At 43.8% G+C, this 27234-nt stretch overlaps 1 protein-coding gene across 5 annotated transcripts in view; it reads left to right on the plus strand.

Moving 5' to 3' along the window:
- The window catches only part of FNDC3B (fibronectin type III domain containing 3B), a 490638-nt gene that overhangs the window by 379735 nt on the left and 83669 nt on the right, over positions 1-27234 (plus strand). For all 5 annotated transcript variants that reach the window (XM_033959077.1, XM_033959075.1, XM_033959076.1 and 2 more), the window contains exons 8-12: positions 3003-3160; positions 5157-5216; positions 13465-13603; positions 17995-18048; positions 26672-26796. In XM_033959077.1, the coding sequence (XP_033814968.1) occupies positions 3003-3160; positions 5157-5216; positions 13465-13603; positions 17995-18048; positions 26672-26796 (536 nt within the window). The remainder of the gene's footprint in view (positions 1-3002; positions 3161-5156; positions 5217-13464; positions 13604-17994; positions 18049-26671; positions 26797-27234) is intronic.

The raw sequence follows: 27234 nt of genomic DNA on the forward strand, positions 1-27234 counted from the left end.
CTGGTTCCACAGTGGCCAATTCAGGACCCAAGTATCTGTGTTGCCTTTAATAAAACATGGCCTCAGTGCCCCATTTCATGGGGTTTTCTTGTGTGCTAAGACCATTTTTTTACTTCAGCTGTGCAGCGATGTGCTGATGTTGCCATTAGCATGCAGTCATTAAAAAAAATGTCACCGCAAGAACGCTTTCTGCCATCCATTTTGTAGGTGGTAAGGGCTCACACAGTATTCTTAGGCTATCCATTAGTGCAGGAATGCCCATTCTCTGCCCCATGAAATGCCCCCTCTCCCCAAAATTAGCAGGTGCTTGTTTGGCAGTAATTACAGGATGCCAGAGTCAATCCTGCGGTATGCCATTTTAGTGTGCACTAGGTGCTCGTTAGCGCATAATGTAGCTCATTAAAAGGGCTCCTTTATTTGATGTGTCCTCCCCTCACTGGCATAGTATGAGGGTCAGAGTGTATTGGGCGCCAACATGGCAAGAGCGTTGGCATCTTCCCCCCCCCCCACACACACACACACACATGGGGGTCTCTTAAAAATGCATTCTCCCTGCCTCCCAACCCCCGTACCTCTTGTTATTACAGGTAATGAACATGATCTCCCTGTTGCTTGTGCAAACCTTAACCCTTTCTCTGATGCTACTTCCTTTTCATGGGACCAGGAAGTGACATCAGAGGGCATGCTCAGCCAGCATGAGCAGGCTGAGGGTTGCTAAATTGATGAATCCGATTTTTTTCCGGCAAATCAGGCAGCACTAGTGTCAGAGATGGAGTCGTAGACATTCGGGGGTGGGGGGGGATTCAGGTTCGTGGGATGATCTTAACTATGGCTTATTTTGGGGGTAGGGCTTATATTAGGAGTATCTTTAAAAATCATGCTAAGGCTTATTTTTGGGATACGTCTTATTTTCAGGGAAACACAGTATCTGCATGTTTTCAACTTTTCTCAATTGAGGTTTTTTTTTTAAAAAAATGAATTTGTGGGTTTAAAGCATTCCTTTCATCTTTGTGTCTGACACTGATTATCTGAGTCTCTAGAATCCTAATTAAAAATTGACAAATCATTGTTTTTTTCATAAGGAAAATTGCTTTGTCGACTTTTCTGCAGTACAGAACTTAGTTAGGGACTTAGGGGGTCCTTGTACTAAGGCGCCGCTAGCCGTTTAGCGTGCGCTAAATATTAGTTTCAAGTTTATTTAAAATATTTGATATAATCGCAAAATCCGAATCCAATGCGATTTACATTAGTTAAAACTTAAATTAAAATAACACGCGCTAATGCGTCCCATTATATCCTATGGACACATTAGCGTTTCTCGCACGCTAAAACGGCTGGTGCGCCTTAGTGAAAGGACCCCTTAATTTGAAGTCTTTGAGTCTAATTCTCAGTAGTAAATCTAAACTCCATTGGTTGCCTGTCAAATTTCGAATCCTTTTTCAATTCCCTGGTATCTCACACAAGTAATGACACTATCTGCCCTCTAGATCTCTAAGATTGGAAGGGGCAATACGATTGTCGCTCAGTGAGTTTTCACGAGTACACTATGAAAACACAAGGGGTATCTGCAATTTCAGTTGCAGGGGTGTCATTATTGACCGGACCATTAAGAGCACTACCGAATTTACAAAAGTTCAAGAAAGTATTAGAAATGGCTTTGAGGTACTTTCATTAAGGTGCGTTAACCTGTTTAGCGCGCTAAATGCTAAAACATCTAATATATTCCTACGGGCATCTTAGCATTTAGCACAACACTAATCTGTAACGCGTGCTAAATCAGTTAGCGCACCTTAATAACAGGACCTCTTTGTAGAGGCGTTTAAATGAATGAATATTAATACTTTATGGAGACGTTGACATTATTGTATGTGTGGAGGTATTACAGTGCATGGAGACCATTTTTATGGAGATTTCCATTGTTGCATGTTAATTGTATGTATGTCCTAATACAGTAAAACCTTGGTTTGAAAGCATAATTCATTCCAGAAGCATTCTTAAAATCCAAAGCACTCGTATATCAAAGTGAATTTCCCCATAAGAAATAATAGAAACTCCAGATGATTCGTTCCACAACCCAAAAACTTGAATACAAAATACTATACGTACTCGTATTGCACGACTTTGCTCGTTTAGAACAGTCACTGTACTCCCGCAGCGTCAGAGAGAGAGGAACCATCGGCTCAGTTGTGATGATGTGATGTGTGTATACTGTATCTACTCATATTGCAAGACTTTGCTTGTTTAGAACAGTCACTGCACTCCAGCAGCTTCAGAGAGAGAAGAACCATCGGCTCAGTTGTGATGATGTGACGTGTGTATACCTTATGTACTTGTATTACATGACTTTGCTTGTTTAGAACAGTCACTGCACTCCCGCAGCGTCAGAGAGAGAAGAACCATCGGCTCAGTTGTGATGATGTGATGTGTGTATACTGTATCTACTCGTATTGCAAGACTTTGCTTGTTTAGAACAGTCACTGTACTCCCGCAGCGTCAGAGAGAGAGGAACCATCGGCTCAGTTGTGATGATGTGATGTGTGTATACTGTATCTACTCGTATTGCAAGACTTTGCTTGTTTAGAACAGTCACTGCACTCCCGCAGCGTCAGAGAGAGAAGAACCATCGGCTCAGTTGTGATGATGTGACGCGTGTATACTGTATCTACTCGTATTGCAAGACTTTGCTTGTTTAGAACAGTCACTGCACTCCCGCAGCGTCAGAGAGAGAAGAACCATCGGCTCAGTTGTGATGTGTGTATACCGTATGTACTTGTATTGCAAGACATTGCTTGTATATCAAGTTAACATTTAATAAAATGTTTTGCTTGTCTTGCAAAACGCTTGCAAACCAAGCTACTTGCAATCCAAGGTTTTACTGTATTATGATTGTACTTTGTAAGCGGGTAAGAAATTTTTAAAATAAATAAATGTGCCTTCAGCATTGTCACTTCACAGTGGAAGGCGAGCTCTTACTGTCACTTCGGAATTTTTGTCTCCCTTAGGTTTCAAATGTTCAAGCAAGAACTGCAGTGCTTTCATGGTCTCCCCCAGGTGGACTTCCTGGAGGAGACAGACATAGCAATGGCCTACCGTATACCTGCAGCTATGAGGTTGCCTTATCGGACAAAGGAAGAGATGGAAAGTACAAGATCATTCACAGGTTTTCAAACTCATTTTGCATTTTTACTTATTGTCTCTCTTGCTTATTATGGAAAGTTCTGAACTGGTACAACCAAACAGAAATTGACCCTGGTACTCCACAGAATCAAAGAGCAACCAGAAACAAAAACGCTGTGGAGATGTCGTCCAACATGCAGGCTTTATTGAAGATACAGTCATAAAATCCACATAATAAAATGTCTAGGACCCATAAGATGGATCCACGTTCTTTGACTTAGGACTCTTAGGGACCCCTGAGGAAGACAGGGTCGTCGAAACACGGACCGTGTTGGGCCCACAGTTCCCATCTTATGGGTCCTAGACATTTTATTATGTGTATCTTCAATAAACGCCTGCATCTTGGACGACATCTCCACAGCGTTTTTGTTTTTAAGTTCTGAACTGGAGAATCGGATGGACAATCCTGTATGAGTGTGCAATGAATGGGCTGCAAGATCCAACATGGCTTCTGCTTAAAGGGAGAAAGCTGTTGGATGATCCTAAACCTGCACCTAATGATGTCGCCATCATTCGTAGGGTCGGTGCAAAAAAGCCGCTCATTATTGCTGCTGAGCCACATAGCTTCTAACATGAGCTTCCAGCTAAAGTTTGCTGCCTAGATGCAGTAATCGATGAATTTGCAAATTACTGCGCTCTAAAAAAGACAGTGCATTCTAAGGCAATAATCTGCAGGTTATTGCAAAAATTTCTTCCTTCCTGGCAGTGGCGTAGTGAGGATCAGAGGTGCGCGGGGAAGTGGAACCCCATCCCGCCCCCCCCACCTGTCCCTTCCCTGCCCCCTGCTGCCGTGTGTGTGCTGCTTCCCTTTCCCTGTATCTCTATAACGTTCCTGGCGCTGGCAGCAACCCCCAAGCTACTGTCGTTCCAGCATCGGCTCTTCCTCTGATGTCACTTCCTAGGTGCAGGTCCAGGAAGTGACATCAGAGGAAGAACTGACGCTGGCGCGACAGCAGCTTGGGGGTTACTATTCGCGCCAGGAATGTTACAGAAGCACGGGGTAAGGGAAGCGGTGCACGTTCAGCAGTGGGGGGGGGGGCGGGGGCAGAGAGGAGGACGGAAGTCTGCACCCTCACTAAAATGGCGCCCGGTGTGGCGTACCACGACCCCCCCCCCCTGCTATGCCACTGTTTCCTGGCAGTGCATGAATTTTGATTGAATCACACTCTAACAGGAAGAGGGACATGTTATTCTAGTGCAGGGGTAGGCAATTCCAGTCAGGTCAAGTTTTCAGGATATCCACAATAAACATGCATGAAATAGATTTGCATTTCAAGGAGGCAGTGCATGCAAATCCTTCTCGTACATGAGATCCTGAAAACCTGACCTGGCTCCGGCTCTCGAGGACCGGAATTGCCTACCCCTGGTCTAGTGGCATCCCACCATGGCCTGGCCTGACCTGACCCGAAACTCCTCCCTGCTGCCCCTTATACACAGAACATTCTGGTAGTCTAGCATTGCCTTATTTGGTAGGCTGCCGACTGGTGGTGCATGGGAATGCAGTGAGGTCAGGTGCCACCATTTTGAATGACCGCAAGCCAGGTGGAAGAATGAGTGGCCATCGCTTTTGTCTTTTTGAATTGGGGGGAGGGGGCTTAGGGAAGGGATTTTTGTCAGGGGGGTGCATTTCCAGGGCATTTCATTTGTTGAGGCAGGAAAGGGGTCGGGTCTGGAGGTCACTAGTGCTATTATTCTATACCAGATTTGGTCTTCAAAGGTGGCCGAACACCCAAATTTTTTGTGCCCTTAGTTTTTGTACCCTTTATTGAATTGACCCCTATATGACCTCCAAAACTAGCAAAGAGGTTCAATGCTTCATTCGTCCTTTACAGGCTCATGAAGTCAAAATAATTCTGTATAACATTGTCCTTTGTTTTAGAGAACACCCGAAACAACGGTCTTCAGCCACTTAAATCAGCTTCAGTTTGATAAATATGTTATTTGCTGGGTGTTTTTTTAAGCCTGATTTTTCTTTGCAGTGGGGAAGAATTGGAATGCAGCCTGAAAGACCTAAGGCCAGCCACAGACTATCATGTTAGGTGAGCCGTGACACCCTGCCTCCACTTGAGATTTTTCCTCTTATCGTGTCGATCATATTGAAAGTGAAACATCTTGAAGCTCGTATCAAATTGTACAGAAGATTTTCAATACATCCTGATAACACAGTAACTACTACTACTATTAATTATTTCTATACAGCAGACCCTCAATATTCGTGGGGGATAGGGGCAGAGCCAGCCCACAAATATTGAAAAATCGTGGATAGTTTATAGGGCCAGCTCTGACCCACCCCCGCCTCCCTCCTGTGTCCTGGACCTTACCTGGTGGTCTAGCGGCGATGCGGGGCAGGATCGATCATCCTGCCTCGTGCAGAGCCATCATCAAAATGGCTGCCGGGAGTTCAGGGAACTCATGGTAGCCATTTTGATGACGGCTCTGCACGGGGCAGGCGCGTAGGGCGATCAATCCTGCCTCGCGTCGCCGCTAGACCACCAGGTAAGGTCTGGGGAAGGTCCGATGCAGAGTTTGGTTTAAAAAAAATAAAAAATTGCGAATAACCGAAGCCGCGGGTACTGAAACCACGAATTCGGAGGGGTTACTGTAGTGCTCGAAGGAGCTTACAATCTAAACAGACAAGCAGGAAGCCATGGATACAGTTAGGGGGAATGGTTAATCTGCTGGCTAGGGCAGTGGGGAATTGGGTTATAGATTGAAGGTTATATTAAAAAGGTGGGCTTTCAATTTGCCTTTAAACAAGGTAAGGGAAGGAGGCTTGGGGGACAAACTCAGGTAATTTATTCCAGGCATAGGGGGCAGCTAGATGAAAGGAACGAAGTCTGGAATTGGCAGCGGAGGAGAAGGGTAACGCTAAGAGTAACTTATCTGAGGAACGGAGTTCTCTGGGAGGTGTATAAGGAGAAAGGAGAGAGGAGAGAGATTGAGGGGCAGCAGAATGAACCCACTTGTAGGTTATTAATAGGAGTTCCTGAAAAACTGATGAAAAGCAAAAACTCACGAGGAATGCACAGAATCAATGAAGTGAATACATAAAACTTGAAATTAAAATTTTTTGTTTTAACATAGTATATGACGGCAGATAAAGACCACCAGTGGACTCAATTTCCCAGATCCCCCATTCAGTCCAAGAAGGTGGAGCAAAAGCCTGAAGAAAGACTTTATCACGTAGAAATCATTGATGATTTTTAAGCTAGCGTTGTATTTGTCATTGGCAAAAAACTCACACCATGAGGAATGTAGGAATCTAGAGAGATTCAAAACATGTCCAGGGAAATCCGGACGTCTGGTAACCCAAATTAAGGATACGTTAACCAGCTCTTTGTCATAGCGAAGCATTTCTGGCCAAATTGACAAATGGTTCTTTTCATTTATTTGAAGTCGGGCCCAACCAGACAGCAGCAGCACAGGCCAATGAGAGAAGAATTGGGGTAATGTTAGCGTCCACAATACCTCAGGCCCCACCAAAGTATCAGTCCTGGTTATGCTGTTGAAGATTAGGGATTTTTTTATTTTTTAAAAGGAGAACATCCACCCAGCAACAAATCCCATCACAGCATAACAAAAGATTTTTTTTTTAAAAAAGAGCCTGCCCAGAAACAAACAAAAAAAATCACCCAACCCATTAATCGCTCATAAGAACATAGAATTGACATACTGGGATAGACTGAAGGTCCATCAAGCCCAGTATCCTGTTTCCAACAGTGGCCAACCCAGGTCCCAAGTACCTGCCAGAAACCCAAACAGAAGCAACATTCCAGAGCTGAGATTGTGATGTCATGGATTTACCAAGGGCAGGTCTTGCCAATCCAATCTGATTAGTTTCTTTGACTGGATAACAAGGAAACTGGATGTGGGTGAGTCCCTAGACGTCGTTTACTTGGACTTTAGTAAAGCTTTTGATAGCGTTCCGCACCGCAGACTATTGAACAAGATGAAATCAATGGGACTGGGAGAGACGTTAACTACATGGGTCGGTGATTGGCTAAACAGTAGACTTCAGAGAGTGGTGGTAAATGGTGCCCCCTCAAAAACGTCGGAGGTGATCAGTGGAGTGCCTCAGGGCTCGGTCTTGGGCCCGATCCTCTTCAACATATTTGTGGGAGATCTGACTCAGGGGCTTCAGGGTAAAATCACATTATTCGCCGATGACGCCAAACTATGCAACATAGTAAGTGAGAACACTTTACCAGACAGTATGACGCAGGACCTACTTCTATTGGAACACTGGTCCTCGACTTGGCAGCTAAACTTCAATGCTAGAAAATGTAAGGTCATGCACCTCGGCAGCAGGAATCCATGCAAAACTTACACACTAAATGGTGAAACCTTAGTTAGGACCAAGGCGGAACGTGATTTGGGGGTGATCATTAGCGAAGACATGAAGACTGCCAATCAAGTGGAGAAGGCTTCATCAAAGGCAAGACAAATGATGGGTTGTATCCGAAGAAGTTTTATCAGCCGGAAGCCCGAAGTTATAATGCCATTGTACAGATCCATGGTGAGGCCTCATCTGGAATATTGTGTACAATTCTGGAGGCCACATTACCAAAAAGATGTGCTGAGAGTTGAGTCGGTTCAAAGAATGGCCACCAGAATGGTCTGGGGACTCAAAGACCTCCCATATGAACAAAGGCTGAATAAATTGCAGCTATATTCACTCGAAGAACGTAGAGAGAGAGGAGACATGATAGAGACGTTTAAATATATCGCAGGCCGTATTGAGGTGGAGGATGATATCTTCTTTTTTAAGGGTCCCTCTGCCACAAGAGGACATCCGCTGAAAATCAAGGGAGGGAAATTTCATGGCGACACCAGGAAGTTCTTCTTCACCGAAAGGGTGGTCGATCGTTGGAATGAACTTCCACTTCAGGTGATTCAAGCCAGCAGCGTGAAGGATTTTAAAAGGAAATGGGATACACATGTGGGATCTCTAGGGGGGTAAATTCAAGGGGGTAGGGTTGTTGGAGTGGGCAGACTTGATGGGCTGTGGCCCTTTTCTGCCGTCATCTTCTATGTTTCTATAATGCCTCATTCCACCAATGCCTCATCGGTGATGTCACAATGTCTTGATTGATCTATACGTGGCTCACATAAGAACATAAGAATTGCTATAGTAGGACAGAAAGTCCATCAAACCCAGTATTCTGTTTCCAACAGTGACCAACCCAGGTCCTAAGCACTTAGCTAGATCCCAAGTAGTAAAACAGATTTTATGCTGCTTATCCTAGGAATAAACAATGGATTTCTCTAAAACATCTTGATAATGGCCTATGGACTTCTCTTTTAGGAAATTATCCAAACCTTTTTTAAACCCTGCTAAGCTAACTGATTTCACCGCATTCTCCGACAATGAATTCTAGAGTTTAATTACACATTGTGTGAAGAAATATTTTCTCCGGTTTGTTTTAAATCTACAGTACTACTTAGTAGTTTCATCGCATTTTTGGGATAGAATGAACAATTGATTCCACATCTGGAATACTGCGTTCAATATTGGTCGCCGTACCTCAAGAAGGACATGGCGGTACTTGAGAGAGTCCAAAGGAGAGCAACCAAACTGGTAAGAGGGCTGGAACACTGCCCATACGCCGAGAGGTTGGATAGGCTGGGGCTCTTCTCTCTGGAAAAAAGGAGGCTCAGGGGAGATATGATAGAGACCTTCAAGATCATGAGGGGCATGGAGAGGGTGGATAGGGACAGATTCTTCAGACTGAAGGGGACAACAGGTACGAGGGGGCATTCAGAGAAACTGAAGGGAGATAGGTTCAAAACAAATGCAAGGAAGTTTTTTTTCACCCAAAGGGTCGTGGACACTTGGAATGCGCTACCGGAGGAAGTGATCAGGCAGAGTACGGTACAAGGATTCAAACAGGGATTGGACGGATTCCTGAGGGATAAAGGGATCGTGGGATACTGAGGGAGGTGCTGGGATGTATCACAGGTATAGAAAGCTAACCAGGTAATAAGTATAGAAACCCAACCAGGTCGTGCATGTGCAAGACCGGAGGGTTAGGACTTCGATGGGAAGCTAGGACTAAATGGGAAACCAGGGTGGCAAGGGGACCCCCTCTGGGGATTCACACAGGTCGTGACCTGTTTGGGCCGCCGCGGGGAGCGGACTGCTGAGCAGGATGGACCTGTGGTCTGACCCGGCGGAGGCACTGCTTATGTTCTTATGTTCTTACCTTTTCTATGCCACTCATTATTTTATAGACCTCTTATTATATCCTCCTTTGAGCCATCTCTTCATGTTATAAGTGTTATACATTTTATTAATATTATATTTATTTCAAGGCTAAACTGTCGGTAAAACCTGCAAACGACTGATCTTGACTTGTCACTAGAAGTGATTGCTGTTTTTTTGTGCATGGCCAAGTGATGTTTAAGCATCGGTCAGTCGGCTAGTTTGTATGGCGTTTCAGGATTAATGTCCTCACTTGCATGGCAGAGTTAGAGAATGAGCGAATGCTCGGGAAACCATGCAGTAAGCCGTTATGTGTATCGAGTCGGCAAATTCAATCAGTCACTAAACCGGTCAAACCAGTTTAGTGACGATTCTTAGCCGATCGGAGACTTTAGTGCATCTAGCTCCTAGCCGCTTGAGCCTTTCCTCATAGGGAAGTCGTTCCATCCCCTTTATCATTTTTATCGCCCTTCTCTGTACCTTTTCTAATTCCACGATACCTTTTTCGAGATACAACGACCAGAACCGCACACAGTATTTGAGGTAGGGCCGTACCGTAGGGCAATACAAGGGCATTATAACATTTTCATCTTTGCTTTCCATTCCTTTCCTGATAATTCCCAACATTCTATTTGCTTCCTTAGCCGCCGACGTACGTTGAGCTCAGCGTTTCAGCGTATCCTGAAAAGTGACACCTAGGTCCAAGGCCTCTTGAAATAGAAACCTTTCCACTCTTTCCAGAATTCTTAGGTGATTAACCCCTGGCCTTAACTCCTAGGGTTTCCACCATAGAGGCCCAATCACTAATAAATGCTCTGGCCTGGTTTGAGGCCTAGTGGACCATCTCGAAGAAGGGATAGCTAACAACACTTTGTTCTCGGAACAGACAGAGCATTCCAGAGTACAATCCTTGACAGGATCTCATAGACACAAAGGAGCCTCCTTCAGGGAAGCACTGTTGTTGTTTTAGCCATGTTTCTCTTTTAGAAGCTATTTGACATTATTTTTAGAAACAGTTTGTCCAGCATTTCAGACTTTGCTGCTGCACAATTTAAACACAGTTCCATCCTGCCGTTTTATCCTTAATAACACAGCAGTAAGGAACGACCCGTCTCTGCACTGGTATATTGGCTTCCTTTTGGTTTCTGGACAAAAGGAAGAGACATCATTTTGGGACAATTTTCACCTATTAAGTCTTCCTGAGTGCATCGGACACCTTAGCGCTGAAGTTAAGAATAGCGTTGTTGTATCTTGTGTTGGCTCCGGATCCTTTTAGTTCCTTGATTGCCATGGAGTTGATCTGGGCTCCAGTTAATCTCGTAGTTTATTTCCACAAAATGGAACATGAGAGAGCAATCATTTTTCTTTTCAAACAAGAAGCAGGCCGGTTTTCTTAACCCATCAAGAATGTTTGACTGCCCATTAAATTCTTAGTACAGTAGTCTAAGAGAATAGAAGGGTTTCCTGCTTTGAGAGAGGTGCTGAAACTTGTAATCTGCCGGACTATTAATTTAAAAAAAAAAAAAAAAGTCTATTGTCCCGAGGAGGTTTTGAATTTACTTGTAGTGATAAGGGAGCAGGAGAAGTAAGGCGGTCAATTTAGAAAGGATATGTTATTCATTAAGACCTTTTACAAAGCTGCGTTAGGCTTTTTTTTATCGCCGGCCGCAGCAGTATTAGTTCCGACGCTCATGGGAATTCTACGAACGTCGGAGCTACCGTATTTTCACGCATATAATGCGCGCGTTATACACGATTTTACAAACCGTGCATAACCTTGTGCGTTATACGCGCCCATTAAATTCTTAGTACAGTAGTGGAAGAGAATAGAAGGGTTTCCTGCTTTGAGAGAGGTGCTGAAACTTGTAATCTGCCGGACTATTAATTTAAAAAAAAAAAAAAAGTCTATTGTCCCGAGGAGGTTTTGAATTTACTTGTAGTGATAAGGGAGCAGGAGAAGTAAGGCGGTCAATTTAGAAAGGATATGTTATTCATTAAGACCTTTTACAAAGCTGCGTTAGGCTTTTTTTTATCGCCGGCCGCAGCGGTATTAGTTCCGACGCTCATGGGAATTCTACGAACGTCGGAGCTACCGTATTTTCACGCATATAATGCGCGCGTTATACACGATTTTACAAACCGTGCATAACCTTGTGCGTTATACGCGCCCATTAAATTCTTAGTACAGTAGTGGAAGAGAATAGAAGGGTTTCCTGCTTTGAGAGAGGTGCTGAAACTTGTAATCTGCCGGACTATTAATTTAAAAAAAAAAAAAAAGTCTATTGTCCCGAGGAGGTTTTGAATTTACTTGTAGTGATAAGGGAGCAGGAGAAGTAAGGCGGTCAATTTAGAAAGGATATGTTATTCATTAAGACCTTTTACAAAGCTGCGTTAGGCTTTTTTTTATCGCCGGCCGCAGCGGTATTAGTTCCGACGCTCATGGGAATTCTACGAACGTCGGAGCTACCGTATTTTCACGCATATAATGCGCGCGTTATACACGATTTTACAAACCGTGCATAACCTTGTGCGTTATACGCGCCCATTAAATTCTTAGTACAGTAGTGGAAGAGAATAGAAGGGTTTCCTGTTTTGAGAGAGGTGCTGAAACTTGTAATCTGCCGGACTATTAATTTAAAAAAAAAAAAAAAAGTCTATTGTCCCGAGGAGGTTTTGAATTTACTTGTAGTGATAAGGGAGCAGGAGAAGTAAGGCGGTCAATTTAGAAAGGATATGTTATTCATTAAGACCTTTTACAAAGCTGCGTTAGGCTTTTTTTTATCGCCGGCCGCGGCGGTATTAGTTCCGACGCTCATGGGAATTCTACGAACGTCGGAGCTACCGTATTTTCACGCATATAATGCGCGCGTTATACACGATTTTACAAACCGTGCATAACCTTGTGCGTTATACGCGCCCATTAAATTCTTAGTACAGTAGTGGAAGAGAATAGAAGGGTTTCCTGCTTTGAGAGAGGTGCTGAAACTTGTAATCTGCCGGACTATTAATTTAAAAAAAAAAAAAAGTCTATTGTCCCGAGGAGGTTTTGAATTTACTTGTAGTGATAAGGGAGCAGGAGAAGTAAGGCGGTCAATTTAGAAAGGATATGTTATTCATTAAGACCTTTTACAAAGCTGCGTTAGGCTTTTTTTTATCGCCGGCCGCAGCGGTATTAGTTCCGACGCTCATGGGAATTCTACGAATGTCGGAGCTACCGTATTTTCACGCATATAATGCGCGCGTTATACACGATTTTACAAACCATGCATAACCTTGTGCGTTATACGCGTGAGCGCGTTTTACAACTTTTTTTTTACATAGTTCCCCCCCCCGATGTCCGATTCACCCCCCCCCCCCCGCAGGACCGCTCGCACCCCCACTCCGAAGGACCGCTCGCACGCACTCCCACCCCGAAGGACCGTTCGCACCCCCACAGCCTCCCGACCCACCCCCATCATGTAGAAGCTCCTATCGGTGTCCTGCTTCCTCTTGGCGGTCCCAGCCCTTCTGTGAGCCCTGCGCCTGCGCTGCTTCCTCTTCTGGCGGTCCCGCCCTTTCTCTGACGTCAGAGCGGTCCTTCGGGGTGGGGGTGCGAGTGGTCCTGCGGGGGGGTGAATCAGACGTCAGGGGAGGCATCAGGCTTTCAGGGTGGGGACAGGACTTCAAGGGGGAGAGGAGAGTCGGGGCGAGCGAAAGGAGAGTCGGGGTGGCCAGAGGAGAGTCGGGGTGGGCGAAAGGAGAGTCGGGGCAGCATGCGCGGTATATGGGTGCGCGCGGTATACAAAAATTTTTTTACATATATTTCGGTTTCCCGCACGCTATACCCGTGTGCGCGTTTTACACGGGTGCGCGTTATCTACGTGAAAATATGGTTATACCGCTGCGGCCGGCGATAAGCCTAACGCGGCTTAGTAAAAAGTGTGTGTGTGGAGGGGGAGGTATAGAATAGGAATGTAAGTTTTCTGTTAAAGATGGGGAAATACGATGTAAACATGTCGGTAAACAGATGCTTATGACAAAACGAGGATGCAACTAGTTCAACCTAGCGGTGTCGGTAACTTTTCTTTGCTTGCTTTCATTTGTAGGGTTTATGCAATGTATAACTCGATAAAGGGATCCTGTTCTGAGCCTATCAGTTTTACCACTCACAGCTGTGCACCGGAAAGCCCCTTCCCACCCAAACTGTCCCACCGGTCAAAGAGCACTTTAACCTTACAATGGAAGGTAAGTTTGATCCATGAATTTACCGAGACTGAAAAAAAAACTTCAGCAGAAAAAATATTCAAACGGTACATATGTATGTACATACGTATGACATAGTAGACTACTTACGGTAAGAACATAAGAATAGCCTTACTGGGTCAGACCAATGATTCCATCAAGCCCAGTAGCCCATCCTCAAGGTGGCTAATCCAGGTCCCTAGTACCTGGCTTTGGTACCAAGGTGTAGCAATATTCCATGCTACTGATCCATGGCAAGCAGTGACTTCCCCCGTGTCTTTCTCCATAACAGACTATGGACTTTTCCTCCAGGAACTTGTCCAAACCTTTCTTAAAACCAGCTTTTTTGGGGCATGTCCCCGTTTGCGGGTCCTCTACCCTCTACCTAAGGGTTCTGAGCACTTCCAAGGTAGTTTAAAGCTAAAACATTCATATAAATATTGGGATCGGTAATTTATTGATAACCATTTACCATTGGATCCACTATACATTAATATTATTCCCCTGAGTTAGTTTATTGTAGAGCACAAAATAATTAAACCACAATAATATCTAACTAGTCAGATGTTTTAGAAAGAGAGAAGTTTTCAATTCATTTCTAAAATGTTCATAAGAGCAAGATGTGAGTACTAACAGTTTAAATTCTTTGTCATGAATGGCTGCCTGGTATGAGAGTGTATGATCAAGAAATTTCTTACTTTTACAAGATGGCGTGGAGGATTGAAGAGATAGATCGAAGTGATAGATGGAGACTTACGTTTCTGTGTAGTTTTTTGCTACCCACAGAATTTTGGTCAGGTGCAAAATATTTATATTAAATATTATCCGCAAAGGATTTATGCTCCTAACTTTGAGAGTTATGCTCATAAATTGGCTTCTTTTAAAATTTACTAGGGCTAAGGCAGTGGTCTCATACTCACGGCCTGGGGGCCACATGCAGCCCGCTAGGTACTATTTTGAGGCCCTCGGTATGTTTATCATAATCACAAAAGTAAAATAAAACCGTTTCTTGATCATATGTCTCTTTAGCTATAAATGACAATATTATTATTAAGACTTAACCAAAAGGAAAGATTTATAAACTATAAAGAGACATTAACTATCTTTTCTGCGGCCTTCCAAGTACCTACGGATCCAAAATGTGGCTTCAAAGGGTTTGAGTTTGAGACCACTGGGCTGAGGGTATAAATTTTTACTCAAAATTTCAGTAAACTCTTAAACGTAGGAGCATAAAAAGTGGGTGGTAACAAGGGTGGATTTAGGGCAGGAAGAGAAGTTAGGATCTTAGCACTAATTTTGAGTACTAGGCTCATAAATCTAGACATATGAAAGGCAGGCCTTTTAATCTTCTAAATTACAATGAATTTCATTTCTCAAAAAAAAAAAGAAAGAGACCAACTGATTTTCCCACCAAAATTCAAATCTGTGAACAACCGACTTTCCTACCAAATTGGTGACCAACAGATCTGCCCTGTTTCCAGTCTGGTCAGCGGACCCACTGTTTATAAAGACAAACTGAAGAACGCCACAGCATGACGGCTGAAACGTCAGTTTCTCCCTGACAAGACGCCGCGAGGCCTGGAAACCTGCAACAAACATGATGCCAGCTACGGAAACTCTGAAAGAACATATAACCCAGCTTCATGGAGAGAACATCTTTAAACGGTTCATAGACAACAACGCGGAAGACAAAGGTGCGCGCCGACAACTGAGCGCAAGATGGAGGCGCGCGCCGAAGAAAATTACTGTTTTTAGGGGCTCCGACGGGGGGTTTTGTTGGGGAGCACCCCCAGTTTACTTAATACAAATTGCGCCGGCGTTGTGAGGGGTTTGGGGGGTTGTAACCCCCCACATTTTACTGTAAACTTAGCTTTTTCCCTAAAAACAGGGAAAAAGTGAAGTTTTTAGTAAAATGTGGGGGTTACAACCCCCCACAATGCCCCCACAACGCGGCGCGATCTGTATTAAGTAAAGTGGGGGGGTTCTCCCCCATGCCCCCCCATCAGAGCCCTAAAAACAGTAATTTTCTTCGGCGCGCGCCTCCACGCTGCGCTCAATTGTCTGCTCGCGCCTTTGTCCCGGCGCGCTTTTGACCTGACACCCTTTAAACTCACCAGACACTTTTCCATTCTATGAATAAAAAAAGAGATCGACTGATTTTTTTCCTACCAAAATTCAAATTTGCGACCAACTGACTTTCCCTCCAAAATTGTTGACCAACGGACTGCCCTGCTCCCAGTCAGGTCAGTGGGCCCACTATTTACAAAGACAAAGTGCAGACCTCAACACACCCTGAAGAACGCCATGGCGTGATGGCTGAAACGTTGATTTCTACCTGACAAGAGCCAGAAATCTGCAACAAGTATGATGAATTTTAGCTGAAAAGTTATGCTTCTAAGTTTGGCTGAAGATAGGACACAAGTTTAGGAGGCTAATTTAGAACATAACATAAAAATCCACTTGTATACTGCTATGCCTTTCAGTTCAAAGCGGTTCACAAAGTAAAAAGGTTATACAAGTTGTTTTTTTGTTTTTTTTAATAATTTATATTCTGCATATCCTATAATTCTGTGCGGATTACAAATTATTCAGGTAGTCAAACATTTTCCCCTAACTGTCCCGGTGGGCTCCCACTCTTAACTAATGTACCTAAAGCAATGGGGATTAAGTGACTTGCCCAGGGTCACAAGGAGCAGTGCAGGATTCGAACCCACAACTTCAGGGTGCCAAGGCGGTAGCTCTAATCATTGCACCACACACTCCCACAAAATAAGTGAGTCTTCAGAACCTTTCTAAAAACACAATTAAGAACCAGCATCCTGAATTAACTTACCAAGACTGCTATCTCATGACGCTACTTGATAAGCTGGAATTCTTTGGAAGAAAAATAAAACGCTTGGAAGCACAACCTTCAACTGAAGGAAATGTAAATGCGATAAGAAAATTTGAAGTGATTGATGAAATGATTTGGCACAAAGCCAGATAAAATTTTGACACAAGAACATCCCAATTTAAAGCGCCTCGACTGGAAGCTAATGCAACATCCGATAGTACTTTGCCACATGCTCTGGGTTTTTTTTTCAACTTAAAAATCAGTCGAGCCGCTGTGTTCTGGATAAGCTGCAGTCTTTTGATATTCCATTTGTGGGAGGCAAAGTAGATAAATTTACAGTAGTCCAGAAGACTCAAAATCAAAAACTGTACAAGAAGTCTAAATGCAGAAAAATCGAAATAAGCTCTGATTGTCCTAAGCTTCCAAAGCATAAAATAGCCTTTCTTAACTAAAGCATTTTATTTGTTCATGTAGAGTCAAATTACGATCCAAAAGGATGCCCAAAATTTTAATTTTGGGGATAAGGGGATGACTGATTCCACTCAATATTTAATTTGTCTTCTTGGATTTTGTTATGGGGCGAGGCCAAAATAAAATTTTGTTTTCTCTGCATTTAAGTTTCAATTTAAAATCTCTCATCCAGGTTTCCACTGTTTCCGTAACAGCTGTTAAAATTTGCAAAGTGTATGACGAAAGAGAAGTGATAGGGACGACTATTGTAATGTCATCTGCATAGCTGTAGAAGTTGATTCTGAAAGAAATCTAGTTTGCATCCACACATTTAGGGAGCTCGGCATTTTGACAGCAATTCTACAAACAGTACCGAGGAACACAGCGCATAGCTCCGGTCAATCTTAAGTTCATCATTTATAGAATCATGCGATTTGTGGATCAGATACTTAATGTCAAAGCGTGTCGCAAGGAGGAGCACGGCCATCGGCCGATATGCACTATATACAAAATCGTTTTTGCTCAGCACTAGTGAAGTTCCTTCTCACGATATTTGTGTTTTGCCATAATCCCAGAGGCAAGCTCCTGCGTGGGCCGAAACATGGACTGTGTCGGGTCCTTCATTTTAGGTTATTAGAGACTTTTTTAAAGGCTATATTGTTCATCACATCATTTGTACAACCTGGGTTGATTCGTTTTTTTGGACTTGTCCCCGTTCTTTTGGTTTAATAAAATATTATACTGTAATCATACATCACTCAGACATTCCATATTGGAAGGACGTTTGTTTTAATTTTCATCCTTTTTTTATTTTTTTAACTGAACAGGAATGCAAATACTGAATTATAAAAAAAAAAAACCAGCTCATAAGTAAAGAAAACATTTCATCGATTAAAGCTGTTAGCCTAGGATTACCATATAGCTCCAGAAAAAGGAGGATGGTTTGAGACATTCGGGTTTTACTCCCATTGCTTTCAATGGAAGTAAAACCCAGTCCATCCTCTCTTTTTTCAGGAGCCATATGGTAACCCTGTGTTAGCCCATACCATATGTTCCTGCCAAAGAATTTAATTTTTGATATGGTTCTAAGGCCTCCTTTTCATTATTTCAGGCTCCTGTCGACAATGGCTCAAAAATCAGTAACTACCTTCTAGAATGGGATGAGGTAAGTGTATTTTATTTTCATATAATGATTTAAAATGTGTGATCGTGGCACCGAGGTACCCCCCTTCTTCAAACCCAGCATGTACCCAAAAAGAGGGAGAAAAAGCCTCAGACTAATGTACCAGTATAGATCCAAAAGGTACAAGTCAAAACTGCTTTTGATACTTTCATTGGCCCAAAAACTCCCTCACAGAACTGCTCAGGTTTAGAAAGGGCAAAGCCACCCAGAGGCACATTCAAGGATTTAGCTGACAAAAGACGATTTGAGCTCCAACGCTGTCACCTCTTCTCCAATCTTCCCAACAAGCAACCTTGTTTCACCAAAGTTTGGCTCATCGGGGAACAAACAATACAGCCTTGAAAAGTGCAGCCACACTGAGACCATATTTCCCATATTTTGTATCGCTCCTTCCTCAGGGGTCTTATGGGGCCCTTGGCTGTCTTAAATATTAAAGTCACAAAAAATCCAAGAGGCTACAGTCAAACTGCACAGCACATGTTCATTGGAGACTTGTGTGTTGTGTAGTTTGCTTGTAGCCTCTTAACTGCTTTGTTTGTATGAGACTTTTATATTTAAGACAGCCAATGACCCCATAAAACTCCTGAGTGAGGCATTTTCATTTTGCCAAAAAACGACCCAAGTTGGATCATTTGTATTTTATACTTTATTTGTTTTTTATCCTGTGAGTCCCACCCTTTGAGGATTGTTTTTCAAATTTTTGGGACACCTATTAAAACTGTAAACTGGTCCAACTGATCTTTTGTTCCACAATCTTTCTGTTGTTTTTGCTGACTTATTTCCTTTGTGGAACCTTTTGGTGCACTGCACTGCTCCTTGTGATCCCGGGCAGATCACTCGGGGGCAGATTCTCAAAACTAAAATCTGCCTTTAACGTGCTCGCTAAACCGGTTCCAGCCGATTTAGTGTTCATGTATTTTAGCGGCCGATTATCAGTACAGCTTAGCGAGGTCTTTTCTGAGTTTTCTAGCAGTCTCCAATACTGCCATGCAAATGTAGTACAATGAGGCCATTAATATTAAAATGATCACTCCGAGCAATTCTCTAACCTCGTTGTGCTACATTTGCAGCCAAAATTTACCGACAGGTTTGAGCTGTCGTTGCCTTACTTTCTGATCAGTTAATGAACGCTGATTGGCTCAGGCACTGACAGGAAAGTAAGGATTGGCAGCTCAGACCCCTCCCCCCCAATGCAAAATAAAATATTAATTTAAAAAAAAAACCCAAAATCCCCAAATTGAAGATTGGTGGGAGAGATGCCCACTCTCTTCTGCTGCGTCGCACAATCACCCGACAATGGAAGTGAGAAGTAGTACAAGTTATCGAGCTTTCAGCCATAGCTGCCATCTGCTCACACTTCTTTCAACATTCATTATTCAATTAATTTCAAAGCTGCAAACAGAGATATAAAATGTAAATATAAATTTTTTCACTTACCTGTCTTGTTCTTCTGTTGTTAAAAAGAGCAGGGAAATGATCATTTTGAGGTTAAGATCTTGGGTTAGTAAATTCAGATATCAGGGAGGAAAGGAAATTGCCAGGGAATGTGATAAGGGAGAAGATGCTGGAACCAGATGGTTAACCTTGGTTCCTTTTACTAAGCTGTGTTAAGGGCATTAACGCGTGGAATAGCACGCGCTAGACTTTAACGCCAGCATTGAGCTGGTGTTCTAGCCGCTTAGTGCGCTAAAAACGCTAGCGTACCTTAGTAAAAGGAGCCCCAAGTTTAATAAAATATTATTATCCCACACCACTGGCAATCCTTCTGGCAGCTTACAATCTAAAATTCAGTAACATAGCCAATAAACAAATTCCAAACAAGTCGCATATACATGAGTCTGAGGTTAAAGGTTGAACTACAATTTTTATAGTAAAAGAGAGGGAAGGTAAGTATAATTTCGTAATCTTGTGCTCTACAGAACTCCTAAAATGCAGTTGAATCTGCCGTACAGTTCTTTTTTTTATTAACAAAATTTACTATTCTGTTTTATAAACATCTGCAAGTAAAAATGTTTTAAGATCGGTCTTAGATTTTTCCAAAGAATTCAACAATCTAAGAGAATACACTTGTCCCTCGTCATTCGCGGGGGATACGGGCAGAACCGGACCGTGAATGCCGAAAAACCACGATTATCCGGCTCTGACCCACCCACACCTCCCTGCCGCCTTCCCGGCCTTACCTGGTGGCCTAGAGGGTTTTCGGGGCAGGAGCGATCTTCCTACACTCCTGCCCCGTGCAGATCGCCATCAAGAAATGGCTGTAGGGAGTTCCCGACGTGGTCTCGAGAGACTATGGGAACTCCCAGCAGCCATTTCCTCATGGCGATCTGCACGGGGCAGGAGCGTAGGAAGATCGCTCCTGCCCCGAAAGCCCTCTAGACCACCAGGTAAGGCCGGGAAGGCGGCAGGGAGGAAAAAAAGATGGATTTTATTTTTTTTTTACCATTAAGACTTTTTTAAATTTTCCCCCTCTCCAGAAAAAAAAATCACGATTATACGAAACCGCGAGTGCAGGAACCGCGAATGGGGAGGGGGAAGTGTAGAGGTAAAGAGTTCCAAAGATTGGAACCAACTATTTGGAAAAATTGCAGCCCTAACATGTTCGTGAACTATTTCTCGATATGTTGGAATTGAAAGACGATTTTGAGCTCCTGGTCTCAACGGTATTTATATGGAGTTAATAAATGCACAAGATATTGCAGTATTGTTTAAACTGATAGATCTTTTTACATTTCAAATACCAACCTTCATTTATTAATTTGCATTAATGATTTATACGTGTTAGCTTGTGCTAAGAGCGTAGGTGGTATAGAGGCCCTACAGAAAATAATGAGGCTTGTGTTGTTTAAGGTGCTTTAAATTGCAGTAAAACAAAATGGGACTAAACAAAGCATGCAATGGAACAAGCGCTTTATGAATAGAAACCGGACTCAACATTGGCAGTGTTTCAGCAAAAGTAGGGTTACCAGACTTTTGGATTTACCCGGACATGTCCTCTTTTTAGAGGACTGTCCAGGCATCTGGGCGGCTTTTCAAACCCGGCATTTTCTCCCGGTTTTGAAAAGCTTCCAGCTCGGGACTGTGTCGGGAGGGCATTTGCGCATGCACGGGCGATAAGGCGATGATGTCACATGCATAAGCGCATGTGTGTGACATCATCACGTCAAATCTGCGCATGCACAGATGCCCTCCCGACGCGGCTCTGCACACGAGGTGGGGGGGCGGGGCGTAGTGGAACTGGGCGGGCTTGGGGGCAGGGCCATGAGTCCAGATTTTACGATCATAAAATCTGGTAACCATAGGCCAGGGATTTTCAGGGAGTTCTCCAAATGAATATGCCTTGAAAGCAGTGCATACAAATAGATCTCATGCATATTCATTGAGGAAATCCTGAAAACCTAACTGGATTCCGGCCCTAGAGGACCAGAGTTGCCCTCCCCTGCCCTAGGCCGGGGATAGACAATTCCGGTCCTCGAGAGCCAGAGCCAGGTCAGGTTTTCAGGATAGCCACAATAAATATGCATGAGATAGATTTGCATCTCAAGGAGGCAGTGCATGCAAATCCATCTCATACATATTCATGGTGGATATCCTGAAAACCTGACCTGGCTCCGGCTCTCAAGGACTGGAATTCCTACACCTGCCCTTGGCAAAAGCCTTCATCAGAAGGCCAAGCACAATCAATAAATCCCCTTACAGGGTTCATAAGAATTGCCGCTGCTGGGTCACACCAGCAGTCCGCTCATGCGGCAGCCCCCAGATCAAAGACCTTTGCCCTAACCGAGACCAGCCCTACCTGCGTTCGTTCTGGTTCAGCAGTAACTTGTCCAACCTTGTCTTGAATCCCTGGAGGGTGTTTTCCCATATAACAGACTCCGGAAGAGCATTCCAGTTCTTTACCACTCTCTGGGTAAAGAAGAACTTCCTTTTAACTTTAAAGAGTGCCATTTCATTCTCTCTACCTTGGAGAGGGTGAACAACCTGTACTTATCTACTAAGTCTATTCCTTTCAGTACCTTGAATGTTCAAGACTGGAAATAAGAGCTATGCATGAAAAGTAAGCTCATTCAAATGAAATCTCAGTAATGTGCATTGAGACTAGGTAGATTGAATTCTGTGAGTTAGCGCCCAAGAAAAGGATCTGAGTGTCATCGTAGACAATACGATGAAATCTTCCACCCAATGTAAAGTGGTGGCCAAAAAAGCAAGTAGGATGCTAGGAATTATTTAAAAAGGGATGGTTAACAAGACTAAGAATGTTATAATGTCCCTGTATCGCTCCATGGTGTGACCTCATCTGGAGTATTGCGTTTAATTCTGGTCTCCTTATATCAAGAAAGATATAGCGGCACTAGGAAAGGTTCAAAGAAGAGCGACCAAGATGGTAAAGGGGCTAGAATTCCTCTCGTATGAGGAAAGACTAAAATGGTTAGGGCTCTTCAGCTTGGAGAAGAGACGAATGAAGGGAGATACGATTGAAGTCTACAAAATCCTGAGCGAAGTAGAACGGGTAAAAGTGGATCGATTGTTTTCACTCCGTCAAAAATTACAAAGACTAGGGGACAGTCGATGAAGTTACAGGGAAATATTTTTAAAACCAATAGGAGGACAAAATTTTTCACTCGGAGAATAGTTAAGCTCTGGAACGCGTTGCCAGAGGATGTGGTAAGAGCGGATAGCGTAGCTGGTTTTAAGAAAGGTTTGGACAAGTTCCTGGAGGAAAAGTCCAAACCTTTCTTAAAACCAGCTACGCTATTATTGAGAAAGACACCGGGGGAAGCCTCTGCTTGCCCTGTATCGGAAGTATGGAATATTGCTACTTTTGGGGTTTTGGCCAGGTACTAGTGACCTGGATTGGTCACCGTGAGAACGGGCTACTAGGCTTGACCCAGTAAGGCTATTCTTATGTTCTTAATAAAAACTTCCATTTTATTTTGCTTAATCCCATTTATGAAAATCAAATTACAGTACCAAACTAAAATCAGCGTAGTGATCACAGTAGTCTCAACAGACATCTCTTCACCAAACAGTTTTGTAGAGGAACTGAGAATAAGACAAAACCTTGGCCAGCAGTATTCCCACCGGGCAACTCGTACTATTTGGCAAACAGTATTCCCAACAGGTAGCACGCTAGGAAGTCCCAAGTCCCAGGTATAAACAGCTGACACATGTTTTATGCATGTGCATCGAATTGCTTGCAGAGTCTGGAAGGGCGGGAGACAAGTGCATAACACAAGTGGAATTCGGGGTATGTGCTGGCAGTGAGCCCACTGCAATAAATTGTATTCAGGGACATTTTTTTAATTTATTATTTTTTTTTTTTTGCTTGATATTTGGATGATAATGACTGAAATATTTTTTCAAAGAAGTTGAATCCTTTTAGGCAGCTACGAAATAAACATTTCTGAATAGCTTCTAAGGTGAACAGATTTTTTAAACTGCCAAACAGCAACCTAAACTCAGGGCAAATTTTGGGAGAGGAGAGGGGGGAGAGGTCAATAGGAAAAGGGAAGGGGGGTAGGAATTAGGGGGAGGGTATTGAGAAATGTAATGGGTATTTTGGAAATATATTTTGAAGAAATGAAAGATATTTGATGGAAATTAATATGATGAATTTTAATTTAATTACTATTTTATTGTATTATAATCTAATATAATAAAACGGTAAGCCTCGCATGCGCACTTCCTATGCGTGCGCCGGTTTTCCGTGAGCTGTAGCGACCCGCAGGTAGGAGTGCACATGCGCGGCTTACGGTTCAGTTTTTCAGTCTGGCCTGCTCCCTGCCGTGTTGCATTTTTTAGTTGAAAGACGCAGCGGTGGCTCCTCTCACGATCCTCGCCTGCGTTGGACTTCCGACGCAGGTGGGAATCATGAGAGGAGCCACCGCCGCGTCTTTCAACTAAAAAAAAAATACGGCAAGGCGAGCAGGCCAGACCAGACCCAAGCTCAAGACCGCAGGAAGGGAAGGGGGGGCCGACAAAGAAGAGGACTCCAGCCGCGAGGAGCCGAACGGAGCAGCCAGATAGCAGCAGGCCAGAACGCGGGGGAGGGGCCGAACCGAGCAGGCAAGATCGCGGTAAGAGAAGGGAAGGGGTGGGGGAAATGCTGCAACTGCTGCCCACGGACCTGGAGGGGAAGACAAATACCGCTGCTGCTGCACAGGGAAGTCGGGGGGAGGGAAATGCTGTTGCTGTTGCTGCTCCACAGGGAAGTGGGGTGGAAATACTACTGCACAGGGAAATGGAGGGAAAGAATGACAGACAGACAGCAGGAGGGAGGGAGACAGACAGAAAGGAATAAAGACACAGGGGCAGGGAGAGGGACAGAAAGACAGACAGAAAAAGGGAGCCAAGGAGAGAGAGAGAGAGACAGCGGGAGAGAGAGAGACAGAAAGAAAGAAAGAAAGAAAGACAGACAGACATATATTCTAGCACCCGTTAATGTAACGGGCTTAAAGACTAGTATTGTAGATTTACTGATTTCTTCAATAAAAATGTTATAAATTAAACTTAGGGCAAGAGGGGCAGCTGGCCAGGCTCAGCTTAACAGGGGGCCCATAGGTAACAGCAATCATGTAAACAAGTCACACTCTGGTACAGCCTCTTCTTTCTTCCCTCCCCCCCGACTCTAGGGTTGCCAGGCATCCGGAAAAACCCAGGGTAGGTCCTCTTTATAGAGGACTGTCTGGGTGTCTGGACAGATTTTCCAAACCCGGCAGTTTGTCCGGGTTTTGGAAGGTCCCGGGCTCAGGGCTGCATCTGGAAGGCCTCTAAGCATGCATGCATACAGTGCAATGCTATCACTTGCAGCCTGGACTCGAAGAAGGAGAAAGGGATGAGGTTTGTGTGGGGGTGGGGCTGGGACATAAGGGGCGTGGCCACATGTCCTTTTTTTTTTTTTTTTTTTTGTCTTGAACAAATCTGGTAATCCTACTCTGTTCTTGCTCTTTTCCCTTCCTTTCTCTCCCCCTCCTAAAGTACAGCAGTTTTCTTTCCCTCTTTCCCCTTCTAGTCCCACTGCTTCCCAGTGGGAAAAAAAGCAGCATAAAGGTACAGAACATTTGTCTGGGCCGTGCCATCGATGGATGTTAGGACTGGCAGAGCCAGCAGTGGCAGCCTAGAACAGTGGCAGGGAACCAGTGTTCTAGGCCAGTGTTTCTCAACTCGGTCCTGGAGTCCCCCCTTGACAGTCAGGTTTTCAGGATATCCACAATGAATATGCATGAAATAAATTTGCATAGAATGGAGGCAGTGTATGCAAATCAAGTTTATGCATATTCATTGTGGGAGGTCCTGGGTTCAATTCCCAGACAAGCCCCCAAAATGTAAGGTTTGAAATGTCAGGTCCCAGGTTCAATTCCCTCACCGAAGATTCACCAGGAGTAGAATCAAATAAGAAACACAGCCAGAGGTGATTGCATAAAGAATATATTATAGAAATAGGCATACAGAAAAGTAGGATTCATAAAAGTTACGATTACACACAAAGAAAGAGAGAGAGAGAAATAGGGGGGTGGGGAGGGTGATGTCCCAAGCTTCAGGTAGAGAGCAAGACGAACAAGAAGAAGGGGGGTGATGTTGCGAGGGGTTTTTATAGTTTGGAAACTTGTTCTCTATTGAGCTTTAACAGAACTTAAACATGCTAGACAGGAAAAGAATAGGCTGCAGTCATATGTGATTTCCAGTATGTCTCTGACAATAGTTTCTGATTAACTTTAGTTATCTGTGCACCTGGACCCATTGTCCTAAGCATCCTCCTCAGACATTAACACATTAACACCTTTTAGCTACAAGTTGGTTTGTAATCATGATTTAATCAGGGCTATTTGAAACCGTCTGCCTGGATGCTTTCTGTGAATAAGCACTCAGGGTCTATCTGCATCTACATTCCAGAGTCAGATTGATATAATTTCCCATAGGCCTTTGCTGACATTAGTTATGCCAACTGAAAATACTGATTGCTAGCAATAGCTATGCTGACAGCAAGGGGTATCCCAGGTCCGAGTTAAGAAACACTGGCCTAGAACACTGGTTCCCTGCCTTATGTCAATTTTTCCACTAGCAGGCAGCCTGGCTAGCAGGAAGTGTGTGTGTGTGGAGGGGGGGGGGGTTAAGAAAGTTGTGATGGTAGATTCGGGGGGGAAGAAAGAGGGCCCATGGGTGATTAAAGTGTGCATAATTAAATGTTTTGATGGTGAGGTGACTGCAAAATTAAACTTTTATTGCAGGTGGTTATTTTCCATCTAATTAGGGATATTTTGAGAATGCAAAAGAAATCGGTGTTGATTGGTATTTTCATGACCACAGCTCTTATTGCCTGGTATTGTTTTGGTAGAATCAAACATGTACTTTTGGGTCACCTAGAAGTTAGCACAAATAGGAAGTGGAGGAACCAAGACAATCCGGGGAGAGGAGACAGAGTATTAGGAGATGTTTTATTGGCCTTCATTAGTTAAAATCTAAAGTCAGACACCTTGTGTACAATACAACATTTAGATCAACACTGTTGCTGCCACCTCTGAAGGCTGACCTCATAAGGTATATGTTATCCAGTGTAAACACGACTGATATGTCACTCAATTTAAAGAGATTTTTTCTTTCCTAGGGGAAAAGAAACAATGGTTTCAGAGAATGTTACTTTGGAAGCCAAAGGCACTGCAAGTTGACCAAGCTCTGTCCGGCCCTGAGCTACACCTTTCGATTAGCGGCTCGCAATGATATAGGCACTAGGTAAGCCTTGCCTTCTCCCAAGACTGTTTCAAATGCATTTGCATTAGAGAATGGCACGGGGACAAATTTTGACCCGTTCCCGCAGGAACTCATTTTCCCGTCCTGACAAGTTCTTTTCCTGTCCCTGCCCCCTTTCCTGCAAGCTCCGTCCTCATCTGCACAAGCCTCAAACACTTTGAAATCATAAGTAGCAGCATTCTAGAGCTGAGATTGTGATGTCATAATGCTTCATTCCACCAATGCCTAAGCTCTGTCCTCATCTGCACAAGCCTCAAACCATTTAAAATCATAAGTTTTCGAGGCTTGTGCGGTTAAGGCAGAGCTTAGAGGAATGGGGCAGGGACAGAGACAGCGGTAAAACTTGCAGGGACGGGGAAATTGAGTTCCTGCAGGGACGAGGACAAATTTGCCCCCATGTCATTCTCTAAAAGGCAGTTA

The sequence above is a fragment of the Geotrypetes seraphini genome, chromosome 9 (assembly GCF_902459505.1).
Source record: "Geotrypetes seraphini chromosome 9, aGeoSer1.1, whole genome shotgun sequence".
Lineage (NCBI taxonomy): Eukaryota > Metazoa > Chordata > Amphibia > Gymnophiona > Dermophiidae > Geotrypetes > Geotrypetes seraphini.